Source organism: Octopus bimaculoides, chromosome 1 (assembly GCF_046866305.1).
Source record: "Octopus bimaculoides isolate indiv1 chromosome 1, ASM4686630v1, whole genome shotgun sequence".
In the NCBI taxonomy this organism is placed as follows: Eukaryota; Metazoa; Mollusca; class Cephalopoda; order Octopoda; family Octopodidae; genus Octopus; species Octopus bimaculoides.
Window position 1 is genome coordinate 26,503,430 of NC_142928.1, and position 23,917 is coordinate 26,527,346.

The 23,917-nt window shown below is 35.3% G+C and overlaps 1 protein-coding gene across 13 annotated transcripts in view; it reads right to left on the bottom strand.

The window, feature by feature from the left end:
- Positions 1-23,917, bottom strand: part of LOC106876180 (potassium channel subfamily K member 18) — a 330,864-nt gene that overhangs the window by 19,053 nt on the left and 287,894 nt on the right. For all 13 annotated transcript variants that reach the window (XM_052965904.2, XM_014924619.3, XM_089349788.1 and 10 more), the window contains one exon: positions 23,660-23,917. This exon is cut by the window's right edge and continues 1,083 nt beyond it. In XM_052965904.2, coding sequence (XP_052821864.2) covers positions 23,660-23,917 — 258 coding nt within the window. The remainder of the gene's footprint in view (positions 1-23,659) is intronic.

Genomic DNA, 23,917 nt, shown 5'->3' on the forward strand with positions numbered 1-23,917 from the left:
TTTCATCGTTTTCGAACCTCAAACAGTGTTTCAGTACCATCATTTTTCAGCTTCCGTTCGTGCTAATAATTCTGCCAGCTCGCTGTACTTATTTGAGAATCAGCATTAATAATACTGTTGCCAAGTGTTTAAATTTTAACCATAGATTTATTGAAATCTACTATACTATATTACTAAATACTTTGGTTCATAATATGCTATGAACGTACAATGCCGAGAAAATAAATCACGGATGTACATTACTTACTGTAGAATTAAATGATTTGGTGTACCAATGCAGTTCATAATACTAATGCATAAACTGGGAAGAACCAGAGACATTCAATTTTACGATCTTTTAATTATATTGAAAATTTTTACATTATTGATCATTTATTGCATATTATATCATATAATATCTGTCACGACGCCACAAATTATGTTATGGAAGTAAAAACAATCTTCACTTAACTATTATATGTGATCGTTAATATTTTTAAATGTTTTCTTCATGACTTAAATGTAAAATTTTAATGATGTTTGAAGTTAGTGTTAAGCTCAAACTATTTTCATAATTATAAATAATTAATGCTCCGTAATGACATTCACATACGTTATAAAATGATTGAAACAAAATTGGAAGAAAGACTGACGTTCAGCCACTATTGTCAGCACATTTAGTGCAACAGGATTTTATTAATGAAAGTCTAGAAGTGCTAATACGCTATCCTAAAGATCTAAATTGATTTAAATTGTTCATTATATCTCTTTTTATTTAAGACAGTAGGGTGTGAACGGAAGGTTATTTGGATTCTATTTCTACCATATCAACTGACAATTGAAGATATGTCCTATTGTTATAATGTGAGTTGGAAAATATTGACAGAAGCTCACGTGGCGGAAATCTGAACAATCTAAGTTTTAATAAATGATTCATGATTATTCCCAATACTCTTTTAAAAACCTGTACAAGTGATCAAGAATCATCAAATATTTCAAGAATCCTACCTCAGGGATTCATTATTTTCAAACAAAAGGTGACAGTAATAAAGCCTTGTAGCAATAAAGCTTTATGTAAGTTGTACAATGTTGAAATATGATCGCATAACAAAGCATGCTTCTTCACCGAAACAAATATTTTTTGAAATAATACAAAAAGCTGGGTTTTTTTTTTTTGGTGCAGGAGAATATTAGAAACCTTTGAAACATATTTAACGGCATCTGTAGTCGATCAAGTAAGATTTCGTTGAGCCAATTATTTAAGATATTGTATTAATGAAAAAAATCATCAGCATAACATGCATGGAACTTCTGAAAACTTTTATTGCTTCATCTATCCGACAGAACAAATGAAAATATAATTGTTCTTTGATTTTGGACGAGTCGGCTAATGTTGTTTTTGAAAAACAACTATATTTGTCTTTATGATAGATACCACAATAACCCCGAAACGCGCTTCTAGTAGTATATTTGTGGTTAATTCCTGATACAAAAACTATTGATGAAGTTTTGCATCATGTGAAAAATATTAGAATTTGTTTTGCTATTGCAACAAACGGAACTTCAAACAGCTTGATAATCCACAATTGATTCTCACATAATGATATGTCATCGTTTCTTTATAACCAGTTTTCGTGTTGCTGAAGTATTACCTTGTAACTTTGATATCTGTTAAAAGAAACCTAGAAATGGTTCTAGAGATAAACGCTTTGGAAGTATATAGATATCACTAAGCAATGTTGAGGAACCTTTGAAAATTATTCCACTTTCAGATAGAAGATGGTTTATCAATACGTAACTCTTTGAAAAGAATTCTTAGCTAGTATTTTATTCGTTTAAAAGGCAGTGGGTTCCCGATGTTGTTAAAGTATAGGACAGAACACATACATACGTTTACTCTTTTACTCTTTTACTTGTTTCAGTCATTTGACTGCAGCCATGCTAGAGCACCGCCTTTAGTCGAGCAAATCGACCTCAGGATTCATTCTTTGTAAGCCTAGTACTTATTCTATCGGACCCTTTTGCCGAACCACTAAGTTACGGAGACGTAAACACACCACCATCGGTTGTCAAGCGATGTTGGGGGGACCAAACACAGACACACAAACATATACTCACAGATATATATATATATATATATATATATATATATATATATACACATATACGACGGGCTTCTTTCAGTTTCCTATTTCTTTATTGCATACAAGGGGCTAAACATAGAAGGGACAAGCAAGGACAAAGGGATTAAGTCGATTGCATTGACCCCAGTACGTAACTGGTACTTAATTTATCGACTCCGAAAGGATAGAAGCCAAAGTCGACCTCGGCGGAATTTGAACTCAGAACGTAATGGCAGGCGAAATACTGCTAAGCATTTCGCCCGCCATGCTAACATTTCTGCCAGCTCGCTGCCTTTCAGTTTCCGTCTACCAAATCCATTCAAAAGGCTTTGATCGGCCCGAGGCTATAGTAGAAGACACTTGCCTAAGATGCCACGCAGTGGGACTGAACCCGGAACCAAGTGGTTTGCAAGCAAGCTTCTTACCACACAGCCACTCCTGCACCTAACGTTTATTCAAACTCTTTGTATTCGGAGTTCAAATTCTACCAGTGCTAATGTTGCCATTCAACCTTTCGGTGTCCATAAAAGAAACATGAGGCTCGGTGCCCAAAGGTACTTTTTTATTCTGGTAAAAAAATAAAAATTGGAAGATGGAGACGCGTACAAACTGTACACGAGCACTGAATTGCTGCTGAGACTGATGTACTTTATACATCATGTAAAAATTTTGCCAGTCGAAAGCTATGAGAAAAATACGTGTATCGAAAGACAGCCAAAAGGGACGATGCTTTAGTATGATATGTCAGTTACACTAAAAGAAATTAGACTTGCAGTATGATGAACATGACAGCAGCCTAAACACTAGACCATATGCATTCACTACAACACAGTATTTGAAATGCGATTTATAGAATAAGAATCTGATGAATGAAACGTAGCCTCACGATGTTTGAACTGGAAATTTACATGGATATCGAAGGACATATTCGACACAATATTCATACTGCTATACTCCGACAAAATATAGTTAAAAGTAAGAATATTTCACTTTCTGGTTAGTAGATAAACATCTATTTACAATGGATGAAAAATTAATAAATTCCAGACATAATCATTTTTAACATGGATAACTATAGAAATGAATTTTAACAAGTAAAGAAAATGGAATCCCTTATTTGTAATTTATTGAACACAGGCTGTATTAATCTATGACTTCCATTCATATTAATCAGTTTACTACTGACTAATGTTGCCTCTGTAGTGAAGACAAATTATTGGCAAATATTACTGATCTTCTCACATAATTTATATCTTCCACTTAAAATTATCAGCTTTTATTTCAGCAGTTTAATTATTTATCCTTTATCACAATCAGATAATAAATATATTATGTACAACATTAAAAGTTTTAGAATTACTTGCCTTTCAAAGGCGGCGAGAACCGTTAGCAAAATGCTTAGCAGCATTTCGTATGTCTTTACCATCTACTTTCAAATTATACTGAGGTCGACTTTGCCTTTTATCCTTTCAGGATCGATAAAATAAGTACCGTTGAGTACAAGGGTCGATGTAATCGACTATGTCTCTCACCCCGAAATTCCTGGCATTCAAATTCAACTATCATTTATCTGATGACAGTTTAAGTGTTAAGCTAAGGGTTATAACACCAACGGCCGCAGTATGTGGAGTTGCCACACCAGGTACTATAAGAAATGAGATGCAAAATATTTAAGGAAATTCACACAAATATTATTTCTTTTGTTAAGTACAGAGCATTGTTGCCCAGGTCGAAAGGGGAAAATATACATGAGTGGTATCTTTGGTAAATCTCTACTATCATTGATTCAGACTAACTACTTCCTTATACAAAAACATTGGATCGACATTCCGTTCGCTAAACTGCACATTTTTGTGTAGTAGATCTAATCTATTGCACTGCTACTCTACCACCACCTGATTCTTCAGGGTTCACTATGAAACATATGCTATTGAAAGCGTTCTTCGATCCTGAAGGTAACTAATGAGTGATGATCCCTTCTTCCTTTATTGCCATCGCTTCCGGATATCACCGTGTTGTTTTGCATGCAACCACAAACTCTAAACTATTCTATAGATATGACCAACTGCGAATTGCTTTAGGATAAAACCCTAAAACTATTGACCAATCATTATTCAATACTTATCAAATATGCTTGCTTGTTCTTTACGAACGTAATGATCAAGCAGATAATCTTACTCTAACGTAATTTCGTGATTTATTTCACGAGGCAATTTCATATATTACTTTAAGTAAGAAATGAAATCTTTAACACAGTTTTTCCTCCCCTATTATCTGTGATTTTAGAAATATCAGTTATATTTCATTAACTGGTATTAATGCAATACTTTGGTATGTACTTGTGTATACAATGCACTGATCAGATTCACCTCATTTTCAATAGAGTGCCAGACTTTTCTCCTCTTGAGGCTGTTAAATTTTTTTCATGACACCAAAGTCTATCAAAGAACTTTTTCTCAGAAAGTCTTTTGATAGACCTGCTTATAATTTCAGACTGATAAATTTTCATGGCACAGAAATGTTTCTGAATTTTGAAGTTTATTTATGACATATATGTCATATTTCATCTCAAATGCCATATATCATCTTGTTCTTTTTACAAATATTGGTGGACCTAAATTCTCAAATTAATATTATCTATGTACGTAAAAAGTGGACTGAACTATTTTAAAAAAATGTTTTCTTGGATCATATGATGATAAGACGTTAGTGGATACAAACATTAAGTGGAAACTTGTAAAGAAATAAGCGGGCTAAAACTCCAGACATTTGTTAGTGTCAATGATTAAATCAATATTGAATACGCCTAAGGTAGACTTTCATATAAAACTATGCAGCTGACATTTTTTCTTCACCATATTAACCACTAATACGTTGATCACGCAGTGAAATTTATATTCACACTATAACGTCCTTACGTCAACGGACACAATATTAATGACTAAAACATTGATTAGGCAGTGAAATTTATTTTTACACTATAACGTCCTTACGTCAACGGACACTGTTAAAATTATAAAGATCCAGTGACGTGTGTTCATAGGTGTCGATGCAAACCTTTCACTACAACAGCCTTTGTACTCAAATACTGATAAGAAACATGCTCCTTGCCATGCGGTATTACATAAGTTGAAGCATCTACTTATCTTGGTCGCCTTTTCATGAGTTTTCCAATATTTATAGCGATGGTTCTCATATTCCTGACATCCAGTAATCTTCAAATTCTTCAAACAGTATTAACTACCGTAACAAATGTCTAGTATTTTACAGCTTCAGTGGACATAAATTATTATTTATTTTAGACATAGAAAAAGCTACGATAATGATTTCCTATATTAGAGTTACCCAAGCCAATGTGGGTTAACTGAAGCGTGATTATTACTAGCAGAAATATAGTAGCTTAATGTCAAAAGTGAAAGAGCGCTGTTAACTTAGATGTACTTACCGCATGCTTAGTATCTATCATATCCACATTGGTTGGGTCTTAAAACATGACATAAAAGGTTGAATGTTAATCGTGGAAGGCATTTAATACGGCGCTATTGCGGTATTAATCAACTTACTGCCCCGATATAACATTTTTAAGATATTTGACATAGACACTAGGACACACAATTTTAGAAGAGCGGTAAAGACTCCATGCTCATCATTTGGTTGATATTTAATGTAGTGGTCCGAAAGTGGTCAAACATATCACTAATCTCAAAAGAATTTGAAGTCATAGCTTGAAGCAATTTAATTAAATTTGTACTATCCTAAGGTTTTCGCTTCTTCTATTTGAGCATCTTTTCCCGTTTTGTGGAGAGACTTAAGTGGTGGAGAACAGTAATGACTACGTAGATGTGTATGCGTATGTGTATGTATATTTCTATGTATGTGTGTCAGTATTTATGCGTGTACTAATGGGTGTTTACGTATACTTGCATGTTTAAGAAGAATTGGGAGTGGTAGATCTTCGTTGTAATATCTTTCGATGGACATAATAAGAGATAATTGCAGATTAGAGACTGCGTGGTCCATATAATCTTACTCTGAAGTTTATCAGTGACGTTCTGATATGGTTCAAAGTGAGTGTTTAAAATGCCTATTAGATACATGTATACTGCCGGTGTCAACATTTAGATAGATTCGTGTTATACTCTGATGTCTCGAGACCTGCTATTTTGGTCAGTGGCTTCTATCATGATATTAAATCTCCCAATACTTTGTAATAAAAATTTGGATAAAGACCATTATAGCGACTGGGGCTGTCAGTTAAATGGCCAATCTTCTCACTGCGTGTAATGCTTATTCTGCCATAGGACCAAGGGAAGAGTACACATGTTCGTAGGACACTCAGTCATTCCCACTATTACCCAATAGGTAGGAAATATTCCAGTTGATTGAACAACGGGAATACTCACCGAAAGCAACAAAATACGATCTACGTTTTGTGAATAGTAATAATAATAATAATAATAATAATAATAATAATAATAATAATAATAATAATAAAGAAATCTTAGACAAAATGTCGTCTTTACTTGCAGGGGGATGGACTACATTATTGATTTTTGTACCTTAACCTAATGTTGCTGTTCGGGAGTAAAGTCACCTTCCACTAGATTGACTTCAGACAACGTGGCCTTTGATTAGCTACTATAAAAGCATCACATCAACCGAGCATGCTTTATATTAATTTCCGGAGACTTCTCTTTTAATTTTATAATGAGCCTAAGGCGGCGAGCTGGCAGGAACGTTAGCATGTCGGGCGAAATGCATAGCGGTATTTCGTCTGTCTCACATACTGAGTTCAAATTCCGTCGAGGTCGACTTTGCCTTTTACCATTTAGAGGCCGATAAATTAAGTACCAGTTGCGTACTGATATCTATTTTATCGACTGGCCCCTTCCCACAAAATTTCGGGCCTTGTACCTAGAGTAGGAAAGAAAATTTTATAATGAGCCTTCTAGTGTGGGTAAAAAAATACGTGTTCAATGCGATTCGAAACCTGGACATTTAAGCCGTTTCTCTATTGTAGATAAGTTAGATTCCTGCAAATCACTAGCCTGTTATTTCAAACTTCATTTCATCAATTTCATCTAATGTGTTGCACATATTAGAATCTCTGGGAGAAATAGCTGATAATTCTAACTTGCAATAACTTGTTCACCTACGTCCAAATATGTGTTACAATCACACGAGCAAGACCAACGAGAAAATTACTAATGCAAAAGTGTTTTTAAACGTACACTGTGATTGTGAACAAACCACTCTAATGTACTTTTTTCTAGCTATTTACTGCATCTATTAATTACAAAAGTTTGCATTTTCCCATGACATATAATTCATTTCCAAACCTGAGAAACTGGAAACCTTTTGAAAAATAATTTTGTTTTGCTTTACATCAGAACTACTGATCTTTGTTCAAAGGATTGCCTGAATTGTTTTCTCTAGATAAATTAAACTGCTGTTTACACTGGATAAATTAGCTTGATTGTTACCCAGGTTAAATCAGTATGGTGTTTTCGCTAGTTTATAATATCATATAAATATTGGCCCATTTAGTTAATTTCACATTAATGTAATATATTATTGCTTGCTTTCACTATTTCTCTCTGTCTGACTGTCTCTAGTTAAGTGTTTATTAATCGTAAAGGAAATTAAAGTGATACCGTATTTTGATCTTAATAAACTGTATAGGTCATAAACTTTGAGAATATGTCCTAGTAAAGAAATACGATTAAGTCATTATAAGTTACTGTGTTACTGCCTGATAAAATATTTCCAAACTAAAACTCAACGTGAGTAGATAAAATCAGTCATTCCTCACCATCCCCCCGCACTCATAGTCTCTCTCTTTATCTCCTTCAGTTTAACATTCTTTTATCCTTTATTTATCTAGATATGTATCTATCCATTGCTCTATGTTTAAACGTATCTCTCCATCTATATCTATGTATAATCTATTCTACGTCTGTCTCTCTCTCTATATATATACATGGAGAGAGAAAGAAAGATAGAGTATATACCCTCCCCCCCCTCTCTCTCTCTCTCTCTCTCTCTCTATATATATATATATATATATATATATATATACATGTATATGTATATATATTTCTATTGCTCTCCGTCATACACATTTTACTCACTCATTGTATTTCTTGGTCGTAATCCATTAAATACAACAGCAGCTTATATGGTAAATGTCAAGTGTTTCCCCAAAGAAGGCGTTGAATTACGTGACTTATAGAAACATTTAATCACATCTTATGTTCATATACAAACCAACATTTTACTCATAGGCAATAGATATAAAAATAAAAGACAATATTGTAATTAAAGCTGCTATATTTCATTGTGTGAAGACGATTTATTTTTTTATCTTAACGATACTTGTTTAAGTTTGAGTGTTGTGAGTGAAGAAAGAAACAGGAGATTTTTGGACTGATTACACTGCAGTAATCACTTATGTTCCTTTCTCATGTAAACTTAAATCTAGAATTGAATTCGCTTTTCAGTCTCTTGTGACTGTGAAACCATTAAAAAGACCTGTTCAGTTATACTCAACACACACACATTATGTGTTTTTGCTAATAGAAGAAACCTATATATATATATATATATATATATATATATATATATATATATATATATATATATATATATATATATATATATATATATATATATATATATATATATATATATATATATACATATATATATATATATATGTATATATATACATATATATATATATATATACATACATACATACCTATATATATATATATATATATATATACATATATATATATATATATGTGTATATATATATATATATGTATATATATATATATATATATATATATATATATATATACACACACAAACACAACACATACACACACACACACACACACACGCACATATATATATATATATATAATATTTAATTAAAGTCTATCCCTATAGAAACGCCAGCGATTAGAAATGCACAGCAACATCATGCACTAATGGACGGTTGTAGAGCGGGTCGAGATAAAAGAATATTGATCTGGGTCCTGATATCAAGTTCTGTAGTTGTAGGGCCTGAGCTAAAAATCTGAGAGATTTGAATTTCTATCTTGGCGTAAACGATAAAATAATTGTTGTTATTCTGAAGTTGGTATGACAAATTGTACCGAAAAAGACTGACATATCTAATCTAAAGTACACTCTAGGCATGGACCTGTAATTAAAATGTTCCCTTTACAAGATTCTGGTTCAGATATTAGTTTGGAGAATATTGGGAAAGTGCCTTTTACCGTAATTGTATAGGGAAACCTAATGAATGAAACTAATCGGACGAAAACTACGCAAAGCCCCATTAGTTTGGACTTCGTAATTTCGCTTCCACCTTTTACTCGGGTGATGGATCTAATTTACTGTAAAAGCTATACAATACAGCTGCTAAGTGGTCCTTATTTACTGCGAGAGACACGGGAAAACTTTTTCTTTTTCATAATAAAACGAAATTACTGAATGTATAAATTCTTGTTTGTTCCTTCTCGAGCCATACCTAGCTCATAAGGGCCGGTTTCTCGATTTCATTGGCGTATTGGACAGGGTGGAGGCGCAATGGCCCAGTGGTTAGGGCAGCGGACTCGCGGTCATAGGATCGCGATTTCGATTACCAGACCGGGCGTTGTGAGTGTTTATTGAGCGAAAACACCTAAAGCACCACGAGGCTCCGGCAGGGGATGGTGGTGAACCCTGCTGTACACTTTCACCACAACTTTCTCTCACTCTTACTTCCTGTTTCTGTTGTGCCTTTAATTCAAAGGGTCAGCCTTGTCACACTGTGTCACGCTGAATATCTCCGAGAACTACGTTAAGGGTACACGTGTCTGTGGAGTGCTCAGCCACTTGCACGTTAATTTCATGGGCAGGCTGTTCCGTTGATCGGATCAACTGGAACCCTCGACGTCGTAAGCGACGGAGTGCCAACAACAACAACATAATTGGACAGAACGCCGGAAAGGACGCCTGTGAGTTGCCAGATGCACCAGGAAAGAATGAGAAAATGTTGTGGCGGAAGTGTCAACAGAAGTTCGCCATAACCGTCTGCCAGAACCGCGTGGAGCTTAAGTGTTTCGCTCATAAACACACACATCAACCGGTCTGAGATTCGAACACACGATCGCGAGTCCGCTGCTCTGACCACTAGGTCACGTGCCTCTCCGAATGTATAAATACATAAAATAATTAATACTTTAGCTTTCGAAATTGGCGAAAAAGGTCAGTTATCTGTTGTAAAAAATAACACTATCTTGTAATATTGGCTTCAAATCGCACAGTACAGTTCTTTGGTAATGTAACATTATAAAGAGTGTCAGCGGTGAAATTTCAATCCATATCATTACAGTTACCTTACTAATACTTAAAAAATAGATTTCATCTTACTTTCGTAAACCTCGGCATATTGAAACCAATATGATGCGCAAGTCCATCGGGAAGCTCATAACGATCCTTAAATGTAAGGATAGCATCTATAACCACGGGATTCTTGCTGGCCAGACGGTCAACAAAGAATACTTTCTTGGGGGTTTTGAGGGAGTTCCAGAAGTGATTTAGTCGCAAAAAGCTAGATCTCTTCCATTCGAGTCAGTGGCACCTACACCAGGACAATGTCCCAGTTCCCAAATCATCCAGAGATCCAACTACTTGACAGAGACGCACATCACAATTGTCTCTTGGCCTCCCTACAGTCCGGATCTTGCTCCATGTAACCCCTAGTCGTTTTGAACATATTCAGAAAATGAAGGAGACTGCAACAAGGGTCCTGGATACCTTCATTTTGGAAGACATCCATGGAGTCTTCACGAAGAGACAGTCTGTGCTCTTATGAAATTGATAAATATCTCTCCGGTACAGTCTCAAAACTTCTGGAATTCACCTTGCATACGATTGAAAGCTACATTCGGTTTATATTCTTAAAGAATGACAAAATAGTATCTACTTACAACCGCTGAAAATATGCCTCGTGGACCTATTATTTTTATTGCTAAAACTGAAATATTAATGTGTTTTCCGATATTTTCGTCGTTAAAAAGTCATTCATGCATAACCTATTTTAAATGTTATCGTCAATCAGAAACTTTGTACGGCGAGTAACTTTCCCTTCCCTTGATAGAAGTTAAAATAATTATAAGTGATAATGAGTAGACAAGAAATATTAATCATTCAAACATCGTTATTAACTCAAATAGACAGCACTTAATTGATACCTCAAGTCCATAATATTATAGGAAAACAAAATCAGTATTTTATATGTAGAACAACAACATTAGGTGTAAAGAAGAAGCCTCTATATTAACAAATAGAAAGCAATAATTATGAATTTTGATGGATTTCTTACTCCATCATTTTTTAAGCGTATCTCAGTGAAATGTACTTCTAACGTATGCGTTGCTATTAATTACGATTCAGATATTTCCAATCTACCAAGGGGAAACTCACATATTTTCCTAAGATTATTATACACTCATCATTTGTTATTACTTTATAACTTGGACATGAAGAGACTTTAGATCAAACTGCCGCCAAGCCTGTTAATTGGAAATTCATTTTATATTGCTTCATTGACAAACCTGTAATTTTATCCCGGTCAGAATATCGCTCTTCCCCTGCCTGTGTGGTTGTCTGTCGCTGTCTGTTTGTATGTCTTCCTCTGTGTGTGTATGTGTGTATGCATATATATATATATATATATATAAAATTTAGATTCAAAGTGAATATGGTACTTAAGTTTAGGCACCAGAATTTAGTATGGTACTATCCAAACAATTCCAAAAACTAAGGTGATCAAAAATCAAAATAAGCAACAAGGATATTCAAGATTACTGCAGTACGATCGCTTCATGCGACTCCAGTTAGTTAAGCAATGCGAGCATTACATTAAATGCAATATGCAGAGCAATCTTCAAATTCACAAAGATACAGAAAATTTACTGAAATTTCATTTCAGTAGAAGGACATATTACTGTTGTAAGTACATTTAAACAATCCTAGCCTGTTTGCTTTGGCTAAGTCAAAATGTTTTTTTATATTTTTCCTTCCCACATGCAGTAAATCCCTATAAATAGCACTCGTGGAAACCCGTCTGAGCCCTGATATAGAGGATGCAGAAGTACAAGTACTAAAAAATACCATACTGCGAATAGATAGAAGTGAAAGGAGCCATGAGGTCTTACTCTCATACACAAATTTAGTATTTGACAATCTAATTGTATACATAGGACAACACACTATAGTCATATGCGATACATATTGCCCACAGGATGCTCCAAGCCACATAAGCAAGTGTGAAGGTTGCTTCACAATAGTTAAAGAAATCCTCATGAAATTGGAACACCACGTGAGCTTATTTGTTATGGATGATTTCAACTTCTCCAATGTCAAATGGACCGAAGACTTCATGCTCTCAGGAAACAAGAACTGGTGGAGTTTTTGCATAGCCTCACTAATGCCTTATACATGGAGCAAGTTGTGCTCAGACCAACTAGTGCAAATATTTTGGATTTATGCTTCACAAACAATATGGTCATCGTTCATGATGTGAAAGTGACGCTGACATTAGTCTCGGATCACAAATATCAGAGCTGTCTATGTATGGACCAAATGTAGCGAGAGGAATACAGCCTAAAGGAAGCACCCGAAATATCTCCGATCTGAACTTCCACAAATCAGACTGGAAATCGATGCGAAAAGAGATCGTCTGACAGGACTGGCCGCAATGTCTCTCCTACCAGACATTGACAAGAAACTAGAATATTTCATGTCTGTTATGCAAACTATATGCCAGAAATATGTATGTTCCAGAGCACAAGGCCAACACAAAAAAGGAACAAGATTCCAAGGGAGAGGAAGATCCTCATGAGACAACAGACGAAGGTTGAAAATAGCTTCAACCAACATTCCAAAAGTAGCGAAAGGTCCCGCCTAAAACAATACTGATGGAAACTGAAAAAAGCCTGCAACAATATTATGAGAGAGAGTGCACACAAAGAAGCCGGGGTTATAAAAAAAAACATTAAATCAAACTCAAAATTCTTCTTTCATTATGCGAAAGAAACAGCCTCAGTACGCTGCAAGATAGGACTCCTCTTCCGAAAGGATGGCTCTCTAACAGATAGTCCAACCAGGATCAGGGAGGTACTGAACGACAAGTTCAAAAGTGCCTTTACTACCCCGTTGGAACACAGACAAGTGAACGATCCAGTGGATTCCTTTGCCGTCTCACCTATAACCAGCGAGGCAGTTACGATGGATTACATCGACATTAGCGAAGAAGATATACTACTAACAAAATGAAGTGGACGCAAACTCAACTGTTGGTCCTAATGATTTACCAACAGTCCTCCTCAAATCGTGTAAGCATGCCCAGGCGAAACTACAACAGATTCTCTTCCAGAGCTTTCTCGCAAATGGCACGCTGCCATGCAAATGAAGCAAGGTATACTATGCCCAATCCATAAAGGTGGAAGTAGAACAGATGCCAAAAGTTATAGACCTATCTCTCTAACTTTACACGTCAGCAATGTCATGGAACTGATAGCCAGAGGGAAACTAATCGCATTCCTTGAAGAAAACAACTTGCTTAGTGATACTCAGCATGGTTTTCAACCAGGTAGGAGCTGCCTGACCCAACTCTTACAGCACTATGACTGGGTGTTGAGGCAGTTACTGAAAAACTCAAATGTGGACGTAACAGTAACTTGACTTTGTAAAAGTTTTTGATAAAGTGGATCATAGTATGATATGCCACAAACTGCGTGATCATGGCATAGCTGAAAAACTTGGAGAGTGGTTACATGACTTTCTGAAAAGATAGAAGTCTGGCAGTAGTGGCCAATGGAACCACCTAAATGCAAACACAAAGAGTGAGCAATGTTCCACAAGGCATTGTCTTGGGACCACTGCATTTCATAGTGGTTCTCTCAATTTATAGATGGGCTGAAGGTAATAACATGGAGTTTAATGCTGAAAAATTCCAAAACCTACACTTGAATTTCTCCCTAACACCTTAATTCAGTGCTACCCGAAATGTTGTTTGCGAACAGGCGCCGGTTCGCGAGCCATCAGCTGCCGGTAAGCGGCGAGTTTCCAGAAAAGAAAGAACCATTATAAAATGCTTATAAAATGCTTATGTAATATTGTATTATTTGTTTACAAAATAAATATAAGATAAAAAAATTGTCAACATTTATTATATTCATTATATATATTATTTCCTGTAGAAATTAGTATTACTAAGAAATATTACCGGTCCCTGGCACATTAGAAAAAAAATGCCGGTACGCCACTTCAGATAGTTTGAGAAACACTGCCTTAGTTGATATGAAACAATATATCTTTATTTTTACTGAAAAACTTTTATCCAGTCTCGGTCTTCCATACATTGTATATGCAGGAGAAGCGAAACGTTTTTGCGTATACTTGGATATGAATAGTTGGTGTAACCATAATATTCTGGTAATCTGATGATTTAACTTTATTTACATTGATTTGTGGTTGCCTAATTGTGTTGCATTATGCCGAGCAGGCATATTAATGTAACCATGTAAGCATAAACTCTTCCACACTGAAACTGTTACTATACGAAAAGGCTGCCGAACGGCTGTTATCCGAAGGTTGTTAAATGATTCAATAAATATATAGACATAAGATTATAAATATATCTACAATATAACCAAAATCAATAGGTAAACGAATATAAAAATAAGAGAAACATGAATCTAAAATATTACAAATGGATAGATAAATGATTGGGAAAATAAGTAGGATAGTAGATAGCAGACAATAGTACACTTGAGGGTATTAAAATAGAAATATACTTAAAATATGTAAACTGGAAAGCGGCTGGTGCTTGAACTTGGGCGGCGGAAGTACAACGAAGCATGCAGATGCGCACAAACGTTTTCATGCATTCACATGCATACGTACACAAAGCACACTACCAAACACACACACATACATACACACACACACACACACATACACACACACACACATATGTACATATATGATTAGATACATTCACATCAAGCATAAATATTACAGATAGACACTTGCTCATACATACATGCACTAATATGTTCCGTGTGCGTGCTGTGCCATTTGATCTTCGAATTCAAACCTAGAAGAAAGTACCCATGTGCATGTTCTTCAAATTGTCGATACCATCTCTCGACCGCAGCCCCTCACAAAATAATGAACATTCTCCGGTTCAAATCGCAGAGTATCATAAACAGTAGGATGTGGTCGCTCAAACGCTGTAACGACTATTGTAATCCGCCATGTATATATCCATCCCTACACGTTTCAACCCCACCGTCCCTATACATCCCATCCCACTCCTAATCCATGACTTAAACCCCACCATTGCTTCCCACACCACCATACCACACCACACCACATCACACCACCCCGAACACACTAGCACTGACCAATTCCCAGCACTTACACCATCATCCACACACCTACATATGCACACACGCACACGTGAAGGTCACCAGCCCCCTTCCACATCAACATAAACGCTCTCACATAGACACGCACGCACACCTTCGTTTTCGGATCACCACTACTTTATTATCTCCCCTTCTTTCTAGGTCTCCTGTGTGATCCCTCAGCCCAGCATTCGCCATGATAGATCGCTAGTCACTAAAACTTTTCTATTTACTCTCTCTGTTTCTTTCTGTGTTTCTTTCTGTCGAAGAGCGTAGGTTCGAAACGTAAAAGACTTTCTCAGTTCCCGAGCGTTTAACTAATACATCTGTTTCTTGTTTACACACCAATCTTCGTCTTTTGTTATGTTTTTTTTTTGTAGATTCTCACTATATATATATATATATAGTTATCGCCAACTAACATGGCAGTCAAGAAAAATAGGACGAATGCTAATATCCAGTACTGCTGCCGTAGTCTCCTTTAGAGAGATTTAGAAATATTAATATTTCTCTCTCTTTCTTTCTCTGTCTCTCTGTCTCTCTGTCTCTCTCTCTCTCTCTCTCTCTCTCTCTCTCTCTCTCCATCTCTCTTTATATATATATATATATATATATATATATATATATATATATATATATATATATATATATATATATATATACATTTAGTAAATCCCCAGGAATGAAGACCAAACACAAGATAAATAGAAACAACAACGTCAGTACGTGGTACATGCAAAGTATTAGGAGACGCTCAAGGAAGGAAAGAAAGGTAGCTTTACGCTTCGAGCAAAGCTTTTCGTCAGAAACAGGATACAGAAGAAAGTCCAAGAGAATATATATATATATATATATATATAACATAAAACACAAGTATGAAGGTACACATATACACACATTCATAAAACGGTCTCTTCCTCGACATACATATGGATGTGCGTTTGTGTGTGTGTGTGTGTGTGTGTGTGTGTGTGTGTGTGTGTGTGTGTGTGTGTGTAGGTGCCTTCAAAACAATGCTGGACCTCTTCCTGTCTCGAGTCTCAAATGATCCTACCTCGCGGCAGGAGGCGCAAATGATGATAGCGACATCAAAATCCCTTATTGACCAAATGCTACATATCAGACGAGTCTCTCAATAATAACAGTGTACATGATTTACATTATTTACATGATTTACATTATTTACATCGGACAGATATTTGTCCTCATCTTGTTTGTTGCACGCACCCCCCCCCCACACACACACATGTATAATTATATCAGATAGGCTTTTCTCCATTTCCATCTCCCAAATCAATTCAGAAGGCTTTGGTCGACCTAGGGCTATAGTAGAAGACATATGCCCAAGGTACTACATGGTGGGTTTGAACCCGGAAACTTTTGGTACAGAAGAAAACTTCTTACCAGTCAGGCACGCATCAGTCTTTTTTGTAAGACATGTTTGACTTTGAATATGTACGCGGTGAAATAAAGAAAAATAATGATATAAAGAAATCTATTTATGTGGTATCAGAACATCTCCTAGGCATTTTACCACGCAAAATAAATATATGTCAGAACATTTAATTTCTGAATGATCATATTTATTCATTTATTATCTAACAAACTATTGATAACCTGAAAATAATTAAAAGCCAATTTCATTTCATAATGTTATTATCATATTAAAATTATAACATATTGTTTCAAATTAATGAATAAAATTTTCTGTATTTAGACGCGAATATTTAGAAGCTATGAAAAATACGATGGGCGTTTTTGCATGATGACGATGGAGGTAAACAATAATTGGTTATCCAGCAGCATATTTATTGCTGCTAAATTACATTTCAGGGAGTGACGGTCATTTTGGTACAATTGTTATCGCACTCGAATAATATTCGAATATCACGTGGCGATCTTTTTCGTTTTTTTTTTCTCACATAATGCTATACTTGTGTATATACTATGTTATGTTATATTGCACTAGCATACACACAAACACACACACACACACACACACACACACACACACACACACGCATACATACACACGCATATATTCATGTATACAGATATTTATGAAAGCATATATATATACAGGATGAGGTAAAAAATTGTCGTCTAAAAATGAAAATAACACTTACATCTCATTTTTTCAGATATATTTACCACAATTACATTAAAGATATCTTGAAATGCTAAAGAGTAAATTTATTCAATAAAATCGCCATTGGCTTCAACCACCGCCTCCGGGCGACTTCGGAATCTCCTGAAACTCTTATGGACGGTCTTCTTGTTTATGTGGGTGAATGCTGCCCTAATACTTAGCTTCAGTTCATCTTTGATGCTACAGGGAATTTTGTCGGTCTCTAACTTAACTGCGCCCCACACATAATAACCAAGGGGGTCAGAGTCTGGGGTGTTAGGTGGCCTTATGCTAGGGGTAAAGCAGTCGCAGAAATTGTTTAACAGGTATAACTGGGTTCTCCTGCTTGTGTGGAATGGTACAGAGTCCTATTTTCAGACATAGGGTCTTCCAGAAGCCACCCACTTGACCTAGGACAGCACTATGGCGGCATATATATATACTCATTCACTTGTTTCAGTCATTTGAAAGTGGCCATGCTGGGGAATCACCTTCAGTCGAGCAAATCGACTCCATGACTAATTCTTTGTAAGCCTAGTACTTATTCTATCGGTTATCTTTGGCCGAGCCGATACGTTACGGGGACGAAAATACACCAGCATCGGTTGTCAAGCGATGTCGGGGGACAAACACAGACACACAAACACACACACATATATATACATATCAATATATACGACGGGCTTCATTCAGTTTCCGTCTACCAAATCCACTGACAAGGCTTTGGTCAGCCCGAGGCTATAGTAGAAGACACCTGCCCAAGGTGCCACGCAGTGGGACTGAACCCGGAACCATGTGGTTGGTAAGCATACACATACACATACACACATATATATATAAAATTCATGTTTTTGTGTGTACATGAAAGCTAGGGTTGAAGCGCAATTTCCACCTCACCACGTATTGTAACTTCTCATTAGTTTCCTTTATTTCCCATCGTAGTGCCCATAAACTTTTTATGAATATATGAGGTAATGCATGCATATGATATGCGCGCGCGCGTGTGTGTGTGTGTGTGTGTGCGTGCGTGTAGGTTATGTATTTTCAACTATGCATGTTTTTCAATTGATGCTCACCTAATTATGGTTGTATTGATATTTGGTGATGTAATACCTCCTTTTTCCTCTAACTGCTCTTGCCTAGTTAGGTTTGGGCATGAAGGGATGAGGCATGTGAGAAATATGTGGTCTACAAATTCTAACAAATGTAACTACTCACGTATTTATGCATATATATATATATATATATATATATATATATATATATATATATATATATATATATATATATACAAACACACGCATATATATATATACGTGTGTTTGTATGCGTGCGTGAACGTGTGAGTGTGTGAGCGTGCGTATTACATATTGTCTGTCTATGATTTACTGCCTTCATCAATTGTCCTTGAGACCGTGTTGATTTCCGCTTCTTTCACCAATACCACTCCCTCCAGAGACCCATTGATGCTACAAGTGATAGTCTGTGTTATTTTTTGATGCAACTGTTGCTGTATTTCATTAATTATGCGGCTACCACAACAAAACCGGGTACAGCTGTAACAATTCAGCCATAAATAACTGCTCGTTGGACTTTACTTTAGTTGTTATATTAACTGCTCTGCCTCGCACACGTTCCAAATATATACTTTAAATATTTTCTACACTTCAATTCCTGAATGATTATTCTTATATGCTTCTTAAGCTGAATGTCATCCTGCAAAGACGTTGGGATTCTAGCTAAGAAACCCATTATTTCATACCACTATTGAAGCACCGTACGCTATCCACCTCTTACCTGAGAGGATTGTTATAATCCACCAAATGTTCTTCGTTTTATAATCCTACTCTAGATTGTTCCCGCAAAATGTTGACATCTTATCAGTTTATGATATTTCTTTATTCTATTGACCAAATCATATTATTCCATTATATCGAATTGCTGATTTGTTATTTCAATAAAGTTTGAGCATTTTATCGTTCCATTCAAATTTACCTGTGCCTTACGATTGCCTTACTCTCTCAGTTCTTTTGTTCTCATTCTTGGTGGTGTGCTTTCGCTCTCGCTTTGTATGTTACAGCGTACAACTTCATATTGAGTCTAGAGTCACTGGAGTATCTGTCTTGCAGGTTTAGATTATCAACAAGTTGACTTAGTATCTGGTTGTAGTACCATATGTTATTTGCAAGTGTTGATATGCATAACTTCAACGTCGAAGATAAACTTTCGTGTGAATCCAGACCAACCGTCTAATACCGACCATTAATAGAAGCACAAATTACAACGGTTATAGATTAATCATATAATGCTTGGATCCATTTTTAAAAACTTACGCTATGATAGTTTCATTTATTTAGCTGTCTCCCATGCTACTCATGTGCAATGACTTCTTTCAGTTCAGTAAAAGAGATGCTTTAGTCACAATATTTCGCCAGCTTTTGTTAGTCATTTGATAATTAGTTGTTTCGTATCCTTTGCACTGCATGCGATTTGTTATATACCAAAACATTCACTTGCTCTATTTCCAGAATGCTTCTGTCACTTAAACAGATATTCTCATGCTCTATTTTTATCTGATAACTCTACGGTGTTTTATAGAAAACCGAAGCGTAATGTGACATCGAAGTCTTGCTATTTTTACCTATTCTCTGAGTTATGCTAAGGACTGCGGAACATTTGCATTAGTGCTATGCAGCCCAAAACCGGTAAAGCGTTATAGGAGACAAATACACTTTCAGAGGTACTTGCTAGCATTTTACATTAATCCTGATCTTATTAACGATCTTCAGTGTTCTTGGAATGATCACAAGAGCATCAACAAAAGTTCGTGTTGAACCGTCCCACTTCAATTCGCCTAAGTAGACCACAATTTCAAAACTTCGCGTCTGTATTAAGTTATATTCAATTTGAATTCTCATTTTAGCATTTTAAGAGCACTAAAGTCATTCAGCTGCCTCTAGCTGATCATTGGAACTAGTTCTCCGCCAATTTTAAAGCAAAACTCTTTAACTAGACCCTGCTTTATGGACATAGTGCAATGTTTTTGCCTTCTGTATGTAGTCGACATTACATGACTAGCTCGTTCAGTAGGTAAGGCGAGATGCTACTTACTTATTATTATTTCACACAACGTCAACTGTACACATACGCACCGCTCAATATCAAATGCATAACCGCCACAAAAAGAAGTGGTGAAATTATATATTCATGATGAAACTATCTCCAAAGCATGAAAATTGAGCGTAAATTTATGGTGATCCAAGATAATGTATAAAAAAATTACCTCACACTTCCTGAATTACAATATATAAATAAAAGTCAAATATGATTTTTATGTGACTATATATGATTATAAAACAAAAAGAAAAATATATAAAAGAATAGAAAATTAATAGAAAAGCTAAAAACGAAAAGTGTAGAGTGACTATAAACTTATATTTCAATTTGTGAGAAATATTACCTGGAAAATCAATTAGCCGTATTAATGACATTTACAATCCCTCACGTCTAAGGTTGAAGTTGAAATTATACATCAGAAGATCACTTTACATTTCATAGTTGATTATGACCATATTGACGGAACTTATTTCTTACTAGCAAGAGTCAAAAATTGGTCTGGAGAAAAAAATTCCTTTGTTGCGTAACGATATGGAACTGCTATATTTTATATGAATAATTACGGTTTTAATATATAACAATCGCGCAGTGCATCTTACCTGACAACAACGGATATAACGGACAAGATTTTAAATATGTTTCAGCATGAAAATATACAGACACACGTACATAACGTATACACTTAAAACCAATTTAAAATACCCATATATATATGTGTGTGTGTGTGCGTGTGTGTGTGTGTGTGTGTGTGTGTGTTCGTGCGTGCGTGCGTGTGTGTATGTATGTCCACACACATCTTACACACACGCAAACACATGAACACAGCCACAGAGACACGCACACATGAGCACAGCCACACAGACACGCACACATGATATAACATGACTGGAAAATATTTTCTATCGATTTAATACCATCGAGATTTGATAGTTAAGTTCAGAAGAATTGAATGCTATATTTCCTGTATACTGTAGGACAATTTATATTGAAATAACTACCATTAATATAACATCGAAATGTATTATAGTTTTTCAATAGTTATCGTACCAAATATATCGGCATTTTTCAATTTTTCATCACTCAGATATTCTAAAATACCCAGAATACAATTGATTATTAAATAAATAAATAAATAAATAAAAACAAATGATGCTGTTGAAATTTTTCTTGAAAGCTCACGATATGGCTTTTGGCTTTAAAATGCCAACATGAAAACAATGGAAAGTAACTTCTAGATTGTCATTTTCACACGTTCATATGACAGCATCTGTTTAACCTCAATATACTCTGGTTGAAATGAGAAAATGCAGTTGATAGTGTTGCAATATTTTTGTAGGGATTAATGTGAATATGTTATTCGTATAGTTATTATTAAGATTATATCACTGGAAATAACTTTATATTAGTGATTTTGCTTAGCTGATGTAAACAATTATAATATTTAGCATTAAATATCTCCTGGTAAAAATAGGGCGGGGGAAATAATTAAGTATATAATTGAAAATGTTCCATAATTATGGCCATATGTTACAGAGGTATGTGAATATGTGCTGTTGTTGTTGTTGTTTTTGTTTTAGTTGTTTTTGTTTTAGTTGTTTTTTCCGCTATTGTTGTATTTTCCTAGATTAGCACTGATTGAAGAAATGTGATAACAAAGGGATCTCCGGCGTACACAGGAGAACATTATCCACTGTGTCTTTTCCTTATTGAATTCAGTGATTTGTGATAAAAGAGTCATATCTCATGTGCTTAAAACGCCTATATTAACGAAAGAAACGCACTCGTTGACTTGTGCGTAAGAATGTAAATTATTTGTGTTAGATCACATTAATATTTCCCAGTCAGTCTAATCATTTAATAAAGCACTGCTGTGACATTGTACTTTATCAGACCATTTTTAATAAACATGTCTAGTAAAACTTAGTAAGTAAAGTGCAAATTTGTGATCGTGTTCACAGAGTGGACTAATTGCATTCAATATGCTGTGACAATTTTATGCTGCAACAATTTTATGCTGCAACGAATAACAGAAAATAGAAAAATGCACTACACATACATACACAGAAAGAAATCACATGCACACACTCACACACAGATACACATGCATGCATAAATACACACAAATACATATGGTCTTGCATACATATGTGTCTGTGCGCGTGCGCGTGTTTGTGAGTTTGTTTTTTAACGATTATCTTTCGTCTCAGTTATTCTTTGTATTCTTCTGTGCGCCGCTACAAATATTCTGCGTGAATGAGATCATTTAAGTTTAAAACAATACTTGTTAATATGAATCTTGCTGGCTTTAACAGTTTCTCCAAAATTTAATAACTCTTACGTAAATAATCAATAATATATTCCGTATAGAATATTGAAGATATCGAAGATAATCAACTATACCTCCAGGCGTGCGAGTCTTGGCAATTATCGAGTTGAATAATGCTTTGTATTTCATAATTTTGTGAAGAATCGCGATTGTAGACTTTGAAATTCATTTCATTATACCAGTGAAATGATAATTTGCTTTAGTATACGGCAACTAGCAATTGTTCTTAACATTCACCATGCAATTAAAAAAGAAACTACTGCATTTATTAGTAAAACGTGTCTTCTCTTATCCATCACTTGTTACTTTTCCAACTGAAATTAAAGGGTAATAGAGAATGTTTTATCCAACACATCTGTGAGGGAGCAATCTCTTAACTATTCGATCTGAAATAACCGATATAAGTATCATGTTTAAGAGCTGTTATCTCTTGTTAAAAATGAATTTCCTACACAATTACGAACATCATATAAAATACAAATATAAACTAAAAAAAAAAATGGCAGCTTACCTATTGTGGTTATGACAGTCACTGAATAAAGTAGAGCGCCAGCAAAAGACCATTGTAATTCAGCCGTACCGTCTTTTCCATCCCAGCCTTGTTTTTTAATTGCTACAAATACTTCCTGTTGAAAGTCCAAAAGCACTTCGTCAGCGATACGTGACCAGTTCTCTTCGTGCAATATGTTTAACTCCTCTGTTAAATTCCATAAACGAATAACATGACGTTGCCGGTGCAAAGTCACCGTTCCTCGTTCATTTTCCTCAT